Below are 13,941 nucleotides of genomic sequence, written 5' to 3' on the forward strand. Positions count from 1 at the left end.
CGAGAAAGATTGAAGAGATATGATTAGACAGGACATGGCACATGTTAGCTCATCGAAGATATGATCCTAGATAAGAGGGCGCAAAGGTAGAAAATTAGGATAGAACATGAGTAGATAACCAAACAATTTCTCTTTTTACATGGGAGAACATGTTTCTAGTTTAGAACACCTTATTTTCTTTAGTATTTTCATCATAGACTTTTATTTTTTTTTCTCTCATATTTTTCTCAAACTTATTTTGGAAACATTAACAAAGCAGATGATCTATCGAAAACAACCTTTTTACCTTATACAAAATAGAAATAAAATTTGCTTATACCTCAATTTTTCCGTACCTCATTCGTAAAATTATATTAGATATATTATTATTCTTTTGGTTGATAGTTCATGTTTTTTCTAAAGTGAAGTTGTTGTATGTTCCCCAATTGGATGATTAAATTTGTTCCACTCTATATGGTTGAAATGCAATTCCTCCTAAAATACGTTACACAATGAGGTTAAAGTCAAAATTTGGTGGTTGTCGAATTCATTACTAATAAAAGTCCAAAAATCAATGAATTCAAAGTTAGACTTGATATTTATGTAAATTTGTGGTTAAAAAAATAAATTACTACCACCGTCCACATTTATTCGTACAATTATAATAAAAATATTTTTTATTAATTCATAATTTATTTTGATTATTAACTCTAGTCATTAATGTATTTTTTAAAATATTATTATTATATTCAAAAAGCGATATAATAGAATTGTCGTTCTATTTATTACTTTTTAAAAGGTGTGCAAGTTAATATTAGAGAAGTAAAAATGGACAGTGAGCGTAAGAGTGTCAATAATGTCATCAATACCCCTATTGACTAGTAGTTACAGGGAGGAAATTTAAGAACATCCCTCCTTGATACTCGAAGAGAATGAGACAAGTACTTTATCATGAGTGTTTGATACTCCCTCCGTCCCATTTTATATGTCATTTTTTTACTTTGCACTTGCATTAAGAAATGATATAATTTTACCCTTCTACGCTTATTTAATTTTTTTGGAACTCAAGTTTTCAATCAATGAATATGAATTAATTTATTTTGATTAGTTAATTTAACCAATGAACATGAATCATTTACTTAATTTTTCTAAGTTGGTCAAATGTATATTTTCAAGGCCAATAACTCACAAGGGTAAAAAAAAGAAGAATATGGTAATTTATGCATTGATTTTATGAAATGACAAGTATTACGAACCAACTATTTATAGAAAGGGGTGACATATAAAATAAGACGGAGGGAGTATATTGTATGTACCAAAATGGAAAGGAGTGAAAACAAATGATAAAAATAAGATCTTGAAAAAAAAAAAAGAGTATAAATATTAAATAAGAAATAGATTTTTGAAAACGATATTTTAAAATCGTTATTTTCACATAAGTATATTTTAAATATAATATTCAATTTTGATAGAAATGACGGAGAAAAATAGTAGTAATCCATGAAAGCTAATATTAGGTTGGTTAAGGCCCACAATCTTCAAAATGGGCTAACCCAAATTCTTTTTCTCATGGGCTAGACCCAATTCGTAAATGGGTTGGCCGAAATGTACATATACCCGAATTTGGATCACCATTTAAATCATATTGATAATGCACAAATTTTAAAAATTTATCGACTTTAAAATAACATCAGACATACGGTATCTAAAATTAGAGCACATGTGATATGACTGAAGTTCAGCCATAGCAATCGTTTTTGCTTGAAGTTGATGCATATATGAGTGATAAAGTTCAGTCATTTACGTGACGTTCATGCACATATAACTTAAGAGAAGTAGTGAAAGTCTTATTATTCCATCTATTAATAATTATTACATTCAACTATTCATAACCATTCTTTTCTTTCCTCATAACCTAAAAACAATTACATAATAATACTATAAACTAAAGTTACAATATACAAACTAAACATTGTTTACAAGTTCAATCCCATCATTTTTAGTTTCCAAATCCTCTGTTTTGTCCATCTGAATAGGCTTAAAAGTATATAATCTTGCACAAAACAAATAGTAAATCAAATTAACCACTTGTAGAATCGTAATTAACCAGTAAAAATACTCTAAGTTCCCCTTATTCAAGTTATTATCAGGCAGCCAATTGGTTCTTCTCGGTCCTGAAGTAAATTTATGAACTAACGTTACCAGAAATGTACTCAAATAATTCCCAGCTGAAATCGATGTCCAAAACAACGCGGTGGCTGTACTTTTCATACTCTCTGGAGCTTGATCATAGAAAAATTCAAGATGTCCAATTGACATAAATGCCTCAGCTATACCATGTAGACAATATTGTGGCACAAGCCAAAATACTGAAATTGGAACTATTGATTTTGGTTTATCGACTAGTCCATAACTTGATGCAACATTTTTTCGTTTAACTTCAATAAATCCAGCTACTAAAGTGGCTAGGACAGATATGAAGAATCCAATTCCCATTCTGCTTAGGAAAGAGATTCCTCGTTCGAGTCCAGTGAACTTACGTGCAATAGGGACAAATACGCGGTCATAGAAGGCAACGGTGCATAACATTGTTGTTAATGTGAAGACAGTCATCGAGGCAGCTGGGATTTCGAAGGAATTTATCAAGTGTCTGTCCATTGTTTTGGCTTGTTGGACTGAGAATGTGTGTTGTTGTGCGTATGCTGTGATCAGGATGATCCCTGATGCCCATATTGGACCCATTCTTATGATCGATTTGAGCTCTTCTACGCGATGGACCGTGTTTAGCCTCCATAGATTGGGAGATTTCGGGTTGTCCTCCTCTGTTACTATTGCTGCTTTGTCCAAGAATCTGAAAAAAAAAACGTTAAACTTTTAAATGAGATGGTCACATAATACAGTACTCGTTAAATGTGAGTATGATGGTTGTTTGAAGATTTTTCAAAGACATTAGCATGTTGCCTTTAATGATCAGGTCTACATCATAATGAAACATGTTAAGTCTAACATTAGGAGTTAGGACCTATGTTGCTTTTCTAAAAACATTATCGCAGTCGTGTCGGATCCTCGAAAAATATACTACTTTTTGGAGGATTGAACATGTATTTGTTGACATTTTTGAAGAGTCCAAGCAGTCATCCAAATTTGACTAGATCTTTTACATTTTCTTACAAATTAACTCCAATTTGATAGTACACTTCCAAAAGACACAACTTTTGGCAGTATTAATCAACTTGTTTTTTGATTTTTAATGACTTCAGTACTGATTCTTGCAACATTATTGAAGCCATGAAAATAATAATAAATAAATTAAATGGGAAATGTGAATAAAATTCAATGAATCTTGATTTTGATGGGGTGTACAAAGACATGAAAATAAAGACAAATAACAGGACAGACAACATTTATTCACATAATGTTTTTGGCCACACAATTAATAGACATACATGTACAAATTGATTGATGATTGATTAAATTTAATAGCAAGACATTTGATTTATCATAAAAGAGAGAAAAGAGTAATCTCCTTAAGAAAGAAATTTCTAATTTTAATCAAAGTTAGCATACAGAATATTCTAGTATCTTCACCTCTTCATTTTTTACTGTTATCTTATGTGTAATTATATCAATTATTCACACAAGATTCCTCTCCATTATTGAAGGTGCAAAACTAACATGTGATGGATTTGCTAAACAAACAAAAAGAATTAACTTATACACACCGACAATGTAAAAGTTATTTATACTATACGTGTAATTTAACATGTTATAGTAAGTTATCTGTTTTATTTTACAGATAATTACTTTCACTTATTATAAGAAGTTACATATTGTTATATTTGAGGCGTACACCATCGATGTATATAAGTTAACTTTAAAGAAAAGGTCATAAACACTAACAAAATACTATTTTTACCAATTTTATCACCATAATCTTTAGTGACCATATGAAGAGTTACCTATTGTTGTAACCTATGGTTCTCGAACTCTCCAAAAAGGCCGATACACTCATGCCAGATCCTCCAAAATATATTCAGATGATCTGACACACATGCTACAACATTTTTAAAGAGTCTGAGCAACATATCTTGCATGTCAATTGTAACTAACAGTCTAAAAAACATACACAGTCAGTCAGTGCACAGAACTTAAACTCGGAAGAAGAAAATGACTTACTTCATTTGCTTAGTGTGAACAAGCTTGCCAGCAGTAGAAATATCAGCATCAAGTTCTTGATTTTGATAAAGCAAATTAGTATCATTTACCATATCCAATTTTCTCTTCTTGTAGGCAGCAACACAAACTTGCACTAGCCTAGTGAAAGGGCTACCAGCAGGATCCAAATTTCTATACAAAGGGTATCCAAATATAAAAACAACAATTGATATAAGCATAGCAATTGTTGGGACACCAAATCCAATACCCCATCCAATATTATCTTGAATATAAACAATTACTGTGACAGCCACAAGCATTGAAAATCCCATAGAAAAATAGTACCAATTAAAGAATTTCCATGTTTGTGTTTTTTGATTTGGATCCTTTTCATCAAATTGGTCTGCCCCAAATGCAACAACACATGGCCTAATTCCACCTGACCCAAAGGCTGTTAAGAGTAATGACACATATAAGATGGCTAATTGACTTGAATTTGCTTCTTTGCAATATTCATCATCTTTGCATGATGGTGGCCTTAGTTGTGGAAGTATTGCTGATAATGTTAAAATGATCATGCCCTGAAATTAAAATCAAAAGGGGGTTTGAGATTTTAGTCCTTTTGAGTTACTGAGTTCTAAAGTTAACAATTTGTATATGTTAAATAACTATTTTAAGACATGCAAATTTTGAACCAACACTACTAGTAAGTTTAATTTTACCAAATTAACATATTACACTCTAGCTCCACCCCTGAATTTTGAACTAGGAAAGTTCATTGTACATGTTATATGATAGTATGAAAGAGTTTAACTTTTGTATACAGATGATAGTACTGTAAAATAATTTGTTATACTATCAAATCACTCAGATGATAATTATATGTAGCTTTCCATTTAAAGTATCGATTGGAAATAAAAAAATAAAGTTGATTACCTACTACGATATACATTAAAATAAATTTATTTATATTTAGCTCGAATTTGAAAAAACAAGAAGAGAAGTGAACTGATCACAGTATTAATATATTTACTGTAAATTCAATATGAAACCAAACTACCAAGGTTTTTGCCTATCCAAATTAAGTCATTCACCATATATACCTTATCCATTACAAGTTTATCAAAGAAGATAAATAAGCCATTTAATAAGTGTTTCAAGAAAGTAGTCAAAAATATTACAACCCCTCACACTAATAATTTGAGTGTTACTTGATACAACTAAATTATGCATACTATGAAACATCAAACTATATGTCATATTTACTTTAACATCTAACCTCAAAAAATTAAAAGAAGTCAACTTGCTCACATAATTAATAATATAAGCAAAAATTACTAAGAATATTTTAATCTGTTATAGCAGGTAAATATTTTAATCTGTTATAGCGGGTAAATATTTAAATCTGTTATAGCAGGGTCAGAATTTAGAGTTTATGAATTCTGAATTTATCACCAAATTCATAGACGTCAGTTCACAGTTAAATATTTATATGTATTTAAAGTAAATTTCATAATACAACTACATAGTCTAAACAAAAGTTAGTAAATTCGTTCGAACTCGTAATTGATACTCTCCTTTTGATCTGCCTTTACTGTCAGTGATAGAAGTTAAACTCTGGAAAAGAAAATGAGAGAGAGACTTACAATTTGGTAGATGATAGAAGCAACAGTTATAGTCCAAAATCTTCCAGCAAAAGTATCAGCAATAAAAGCTCCAATCAATGGTGTCAAACTTGCAGTGCCACCAAAATTTGTAAGTGTGTTTGCTGCTTTTGTTAATGGAAGATGGAGCTCATTTGTCAAGTAAATGACCATATTTGTACCAAACCCCACCACTGCCAATTTCTCACATATCTCATTTGCTACACACAAGAAAAGAACATTAAGTTCAATTTCACGTAGTATTCAAGAAACTATATACACAAAGAAGAGTGTTGGAGCAATGATAAAGTTATCTCTGTATGATTTATATATTACAAGTCCATTTCCATGGGGTACGGTGTAGCCCTTCACTAGACTCATAATGCGTTGTACATCAGATTGCCCTTTATTATTCAAGAAACTATACAAAATGCGTGTAATTTCAAGATTCACAAAAAATTTGAGTGAAAAGTTGAAAAAAAGAAAGAACCACATGTTTGAGTCGTGAAAAAAGTCAGTAATACTTGCATTAGGATTATATTGTCTACATCAAACCTCTTAAGGTGTGACCATTTCCTGATTTTTTAGTACTCTGCTAACACAAAATACTTTGTACACCAGATTGCCTAAGAAATTATAGCTATACAAATTGTTTGTAATTTCAAGATTCAAAAAAAAAAAAGAAAAAGAAAAGAGAAGAGTGAACTAACCAAATATGAAGGGCATAGTGATCATTCCACCCTTCATCCTTCTAGAGGAGTTAACTTTCTTCTTATTCATCACTTCCATATTTGTATGTAATTGTGTGTTCTAAATGATTCCTAAAGCTCCACTATTTATAGGATATGCCAGAGCTTAAATTTTGTATATAACATGTCTAATTTTTTTAAGTTCCAAAATATACCATTATGACCTAATAAACTATACATCAATATCTAGAAATTAAATATTTTTAAATGTGTTTGGCTGAATATAAAATTTTAAGAAAGAAAAAAAGACCTTCACATATAAAAAAGTGAATCGTATTATAATAAGTGACTGTTTCATGAATAGTAACTGACGACGTCTTGACCTCGATAAAAAACAGTCAAATCTCCCTATTTGTCATATCAAAACAACTTTTAAACCTGTGATCTTAAACATGATATATCATGTTATAAGTATATGTCATTAAAAATAAAATGAGTAATTTAATAGTAAATAATTTTCAGATTAAGATAGGAGGAAAAAGACGTTCAACCACTTGATAGTGTAAAAAAAAGGGTGGGGGGGNGGGGGGGGGGTAAAATTTTATAACTAATTCAAATGGAGAAGTTTCATATGAAACATAATAGATGGGACAATAATTTCCTACTGTTTAGACATCCAGCTTAAAATTAGACAAAGTGGGCATACAAGATTAAATATTGGTTTATTATTAAAACATTGTGACATGATTTTTTTATTCTTTTAGGGAGAGTATTATGCACATTACTACTATATATATAAGAGTCTAGCATGTCTTCGTCAACATGTCTGCTTGTATGACAATATTTTTGAAACTTTCTACTTTTTCCTTATTAAACCAAAAAAACCAATCAATATTTACACAAGGACTTATATGTCATATCAAGAGATTATTCTTTCTCTTGAATTGTGTGGGCCCAACTCATGGGCTCACTTTACTATGTCGGCTCATTCAGTTTTCCATTTAAACATTTGTATAAGTAGTAGAGTGTAATAGTAATATTTTTCATTACAATTTAGTAATTTTCTTTGAGTTAAATTTATTTCTCTAATTCTTTTTGTTGGTTATTAGTTTAAAAATTATATAAATAATAATATAAATCACAATAATTAACAACATAAATATTTAAAAGTAATATAAAAAAAATTTGATTGATTCTTGACATTCTATTGGTATCACATAAAATGGGTTAGATGATAAACATATATTTTTTGAAATTGACGTAAAAAGTACTATAAATCACAATAATTAACAATTTAAAAAATAAATAAAATACATATAAAAAATCACTTGACTCTAAAAAGTCTATCAATGCCACATAACTTGGGACATGGAAACTTGGAAAGTAACACATATTATTTGAAAATTACATTAAAAAGGTACTATAAATTACAATTATTAACTGAAGTTTAACTTTTGAAATCCTATACATGCCACATAAATTGAAATAAAGAGAATAATATATATTATTGTTAAAATTATGTAAAAAAATACTATAAATTACAATAATAAACAACTTAAAATATTTTTAAAGTCATACATATATTATTTAAAAATTACGTTAAAAAGGTACTACAAATTACAACAATTAACAGTTTAATATATTTAAAAGACATAAAAAAGGTTAACTTTTGAAATCCTATATATGCCACAATTGAAACATAGAGAATAATATATATTATTGTTAAAATAATGTAAAAACGTACTATATATTACAATAATTAACAACTTAAAATATTTTTAAAGTCATAAATTTTTTGATAACTTTCATGAATCACATAAATTGAGACAAAAAAAATTAATAACATATATTGGGTCCCGTGCTAACACGGGGTCTTGTATCTAGTATATGTACAAGTTAATTAGTCTTTTTCTTTCACATTTCCTAGTTTGTATTATTGGGGGAGGTGATTAGGAGGGCAGTTGTTAACTGGCAGCCTCTATTATTTGTTTAAAAAAAAAAACTTATTTTATATAGTTTTCATATTTCCAATTTTAGGTTTAAAGAATTTAACTTATAGACTATGGTATTGACATGATTAATGTGTACAACATTAATGTATTTTGAATTATTATGGTAGGTCATTTGCTTTTTTCATTTTACCAAACTACCCATAGAAATTTAGAGAGTTATTATATGCATAGATCTTGATATGATCCCAGAAGTGCACCCACCCTTAGCTTCTAGTGGGTGTGCACGTGCATCCGTTAACTTTGGAAAAAATGATGTATATATATGTATATTTATCTTGAGAAACTGACAAAAATTATGATATAATTAACAGTGCACCCATAAAAAGTATAGGAGTGTCATTGTACTATTGATACAATCTAGAAGATCCACCCGTGAGACATGGGCTTGAATCCAGCTAGAGGGTTTATTTTCACTGTTTTTATTTTAAGTTTATTTTAGAGCTCATATTTGAGCTAAAATAATATTTGGTGCACCCAAAGTATTCAAATCCTAGCTAGGTTCACCTCTGTATTTATATTTATCAAAAAGTGTTGTAATTTATCATTCAAGTTCGTAAATTCAACTTTAGTCAGGCTCATGTACCATATATCGAGTGAAAATGAAGAAAATATGTATATATTATGCGTGTGTGGAAATAATATATGGTTCTTAACTAGGAGAGAAGGATTATAGAGGATTCTAATGTGACAAACAAGGTCAAGACAGATGTACACTCTATCTGATTGTAACATTTTATCCTATGTCCATAGCCTTTATCCCAGAAAGTTCAGCTATTTTATTACATAATTTGTTATATATGGCCTCAGCAATTTTGTACAACTACTTTTTTTCTGTTTTTAATTTCGTGTTCGATATTTATATTTAAGTTGTACATTGCAGAGTTCAATTTTAAGAACGACATTCTCAAAAGTATTTTTTTTTTCATTCCCCATTCAAAACTCCTAAACTTCAAACCATCTCACCACATTCCATATTCCTCGGTACAAGGAAGATAAAAACAAAATATGTGGTCTGAACTTTCTCAAGTTCTTTTATATGCAGGGAGAATTCATATAATTAATCTCAACTTACTTGTAATTAAAGAATTTTATTTTTATTTACTAAATACGTAAAAGTAGTTGTTCCTTTTAACATACTGATCAACTATCAATTAGTAGTATTAATTATAAAAAATTATCTGATTAAATTAACATTTGTCTCTCCTCAAGCATGAAAAATTATTTTAGGAAGTTGAATAGTTCTTTTATTAGATCCTAACGAAATTTTGGAATTCATCACTATATATAAATATATATATTTTTACCCTAGAAATATGAAGTTGACTCAATTTTATTTTTACTTTTGTGGATAGTGAAAACAATATCTTTTCTCGTGATCAATATTTGTTTGGTACGGGAACATGTTATTTTGTACACTATTGGAGAGGCAAATCATGATATATTATGAAAGAATTTAAGTTTTTTTTTTATCGTTAATCCCCAAAGGTTATAATGAAGTGGTGTATTTATAAACTCTTAATTAGAGATTTTAGGTTCAAATCTTGAATATGATATTGCTTTTGATAGAGAGTGTCTGAATAATTGAATTAGTCGAGTCCAAAAAGAATTCAATACTGAATGAAAAATAAATAAAAATTCATAATTAAGATAAAAAAACAGAAATACATGCATTGTATTCAAATTTCATAACAAATAAAGACGACCGGATAATATAACACTATATCATGTTTATCGTAAATCTCATAATGCAATAGCCTTTTGATGAAGTTAAAGAACTAATTAGTGCAACTTCCCAAAATCGTCGTAATAACAATCATTATAGTACTTTATATGAAAACACATAAGATTAGGGCATTATAAAAGAGCATTGACTTTTTTTTATTTAAGTTATATTATCTCAATAATTAAAAAAAAGAAGTTAAATTAAAGTTCATTCTTAATATGAATTTAAAATTTTAGAACAATAATCTCGTATTACAATAACAATAATCATGTTATATAAACAAATTAGTATATTTCTCAACAATATGAGAATTGAGTTAAAATTACTGAATATGATCAAACTCCTGTGTTAGGAAAAAAAGGACTACATACTATTAACGCATGCAAAGAAATAGTAATTTAATTTTAGGAAGATGACAAAGACAACATGATTTGAACCTTCACTTTTTGAGCACTATAAACTCTCAATTATAAAAATAATAATAAATAATTCAAAACCAACTAAAAATAGTACCATCATTATAATATGTAAATTATTTAAAATAGTTTCTTGATAATACTTGAAATCTAGATAAGGATTCGAAGTGTTCAAACATGTGAATTTCCGCTAAGGATAATGAGTGGCATTATTCATATTTCTGCTTAGGGAACATGAAATTTGAGATAGGATGTGCTCATCCGAATTAGTATTTTTAATGCGAAATATATATTTATATATTTATATAAATACGTATTAAATGATAGTATTGATTTAAATGATTTAAGTTAATAAATTAATTTTTTATCCATTATTTAGACTAAAATTGACTAATAAATGAATTATAATTCAATCCGTTCAATTTTTATTTCATTACTTATTTTCATAATATACTTAAGTATGTAACGAAACATAGTTATATTTTTCATTATTATAAATATATAATTATAAAATATCAAATAAAAAAAATATAAACAAAATTTTTCATGAGTCAAAGTACTCTCGCAAACTTGAGTTGGTTGGGTGGATCTTAATTAATTTTGGCCGTCTTACGTGAAAAAACCTTCAATATTTCAACAATATTAAATTTAAAGTTATGATTATCATAGCATAACAAGTTCAATATTAAAAATTTCAGAGATGAAATTCAAATTCAATTTTTTTTATTTTTTATTTTTTATTTTTTATTTTTGTTTCCTTTTTGGGGTGGGTTAAGTATGGACAGTATTTGCTGCCTTTGTATGATGTAAAACACACTGGTATATTAAGATTTTTGTGGTATATAACTTGCTAAATTGACGTAAGAGATGACATAAGTATTGTTCAAGAACTTTTAGAATTATCAAAAAAAAAATAAAAATAAATAAATTCTTATGGTTTTGTGTGAGCCGTGAGCTATATTTGGATTTTGTATTAACAACAAGACTTTGTAAGTATGACACGTGTCTAGTTAGCCTAATGAAAATACACTTTCTGTTTCAAGTTTGATAGAAGTGGAGTTGTGGGGTTGGGCTATGTGGAGTCTTTTTTATCGGTAATGAAAATAATCGTCCCTTAATCGAATTGAAATTATGAGGTAATTCAATTTTAAAGAAATATCATTATGTAAAAAGATCTTCTTCTTTCTATTATTTGTTTTGATCCAAGAAATAGACTTGTGGCTAGCCAAAACACACAATTATCTTAATTTTTAATGGTCCTTTAATCGAATTAATTAAAATTATGAGACTATTCAATCTTAAAGAAAAGTCATTGTGCTAAAAAGTCTTCATTTTTTTTGGAAATTATGAGGTAGTTTGATGAAAAGTCATTGTGTTAAGAGATTTTCGATCTCATATAGATTTTTAGGTTTGTCTTGGTCCAAAGAAATGGACTTGTGACTAACCAAAACTCACAATTAATCAATTATGTATACCTTTTATTTTAGTTAGGATTACCTATATGAATCTTTTTATAATTGACAAGAGGCCTTTAATATGTATGTGTAACAATTAGACACATCTAGTGTGTTGGGGGAGTCTTTCTTTATGTTCCTTTGATATCTAGTATGATAGAAGTGAAGACATGAGGGTGGGTGTAGGGGTTTCAAATTGTGGGATTAGGTTGAATTTGAATGTATAAAAATGAAATTAGTTGATAAATCAATAATTTATCATCCCACTTTATAAACTTATAAATTAGATTAAAATATAGGTTGGGTTAAGTTAGGCTAAATATGTGTCATATATATCTCAATCCGTAAATTATGACAAAGTTTTAAATATTTCTTTTAGGTTTCTAATAATTTGTAATTATTACCAAAAAGATTAACAATTTTTTCGTTAATATGACTATATTTAATTGTTAACATGTCAAGCAAAAAAATATTTTTCAAATGCTTTTGACAATTTTTTTCATAAGTTAATCTAGACTAATATCTCATCAAAGTAAGTCAATTTTTAGATAATCTGAATTGGAGAAATCAAATGAATTGAGTTAATTAATAATAGAGTTATTAACTATTCCAATTTGCCCGACTTTTGAGTTTTAGGACCTTTAATTAGGTTGGACTTGATCCAAGAATGGACTCATAACAAATCACAACACCCCCCTCCCCCCACCTTAATAAAGTGTAATATGTTAAACTCTGATGTAATATAAACCTATTTTAATAATGATATATCGAATATTAGTATTATGTTTATAGAAATAAAAGTTTTAATATCGTATTGAATATTACCGTTCATAGAAAACCTTCACATCTCTTGATTCTTTTGATTTTTTTTACCTAACATTCAAGTTTTATGTATTACAGAGTTTATTTCTGAAAGCAACAACTCTTTCAACGGAATGTTTTTCATTCCCAAACCTCTTCACATTTCTCATTAGACACGGTTATACACAATAGCAATATATCACATACTAACACACTCTGCTCGAATAGACTTCTTTTGAACTCATGCCAAGTACATGAAAGATATAAAGTGAATTTTAATCTATCAAATGATAACGTAACCTAGAATAAAATGTCACTAAAGTTTGTGATCATGTGAGAACTTATCACTTGTGGCTGTGGGGCACCCCCACTAAGAGGTCGATCTTATTGAAAGTGAAAGGGCATGCGAGAACTTTGTTATATTTAGAGTCGGATTTCGAATTTAAAGATAATATAGATATTATCAAAGGTGGGTGCATGTTAATTGATGCAATGCCATTCAATTATTATTTTATTAAAAAAATATATTAAACACATATTAAATAATGTTGTTTAACAAGGTTCATTGCATGATTTGATGGTTGTGACTTGTGAGCATCACTTTGTACATTAAAATGTCGTTGAAAATCTAGAAAAAAAATTCTGTACAAATAGTTTTCAACAAGTATATTTCGCTTGAATTTCATCGAAAAAGATCATGAAAAATACGCGTATTTTTAGTAACAGATATCATTTAAAGGAATTGAATGTGCCTTTACAAGGGGCACACGTAGCCTCTCCCCAAAAGTTTATGAAAACTTTGCATATCTAATTTTCTTAGAATAAGACAATTTAAGTATATATTATGGTCCAGACCCAATAAAATGATTTAAGACATGCTTGCCAGAAAGTTTGTTCTTTTGTAATGTGAATTCTTCAACTAGAAAGGGACTATATATAGGTTTTTAACTCCAATGTAATGCTACAATCAGCTAAATTCCTTTTGATCTTGTCCCAGTTTTTGTGACATAATTTGAATTTCAAGAGTTAATTTTTTAAAATTTTTGATCATGAGTTCAGATATCGAGTC

At 28.5% G+C, this 13,941-nt stretch overlaps 1 protein-coding gene across 1 annotated transcript; it reads right to left on the bottom strand.

The window, feature by feature from the left end:
* Nucleotides 1-1,815: 1,815 nt before the first annotated feature.
* Nucleotides 1,816-6,662, bottom strand: LOC125866883 (protein NRT1/ PTR FAMILY 3.1). The gene is made up of 4 exons (XM_049547265.1): nt 6,488-6,662; nt 5,781-5,998; nt 4,156-4,715; nt 1,816-2,830 (listed from the first exon to the last, which is right to left on the bottom strand). The coding sequence occupies exons 1-4, from the start codon at nt 6,564-6,566 to the stop codon at nt 1,945-1,947; spliced, it is 1,743 nt and encodes a 580-aa protein (XP_049403222.1). The 5' UTR covers nt 6,567-6,662; the 3' UTR covers nt 1,816-1,944.
* Nucleotides 6,663-13,941: the final 7,279 nt, after the last annotated feature.

The sequence above is a fragment of the Solanum stenotomum genome, chromosome 6 (genome assembly GCF_019186545.1).
Source record: "Solanum stenotomum isolate F172 chromosome 6, ASM1918654v1, whole genome shotgun sequence".
NCBI lineage: Eukaryota > Viridiplantae > Streptophyta > Magnoliopsida > Solanales > Solanaceae > Solanum > Solanum stenotomum.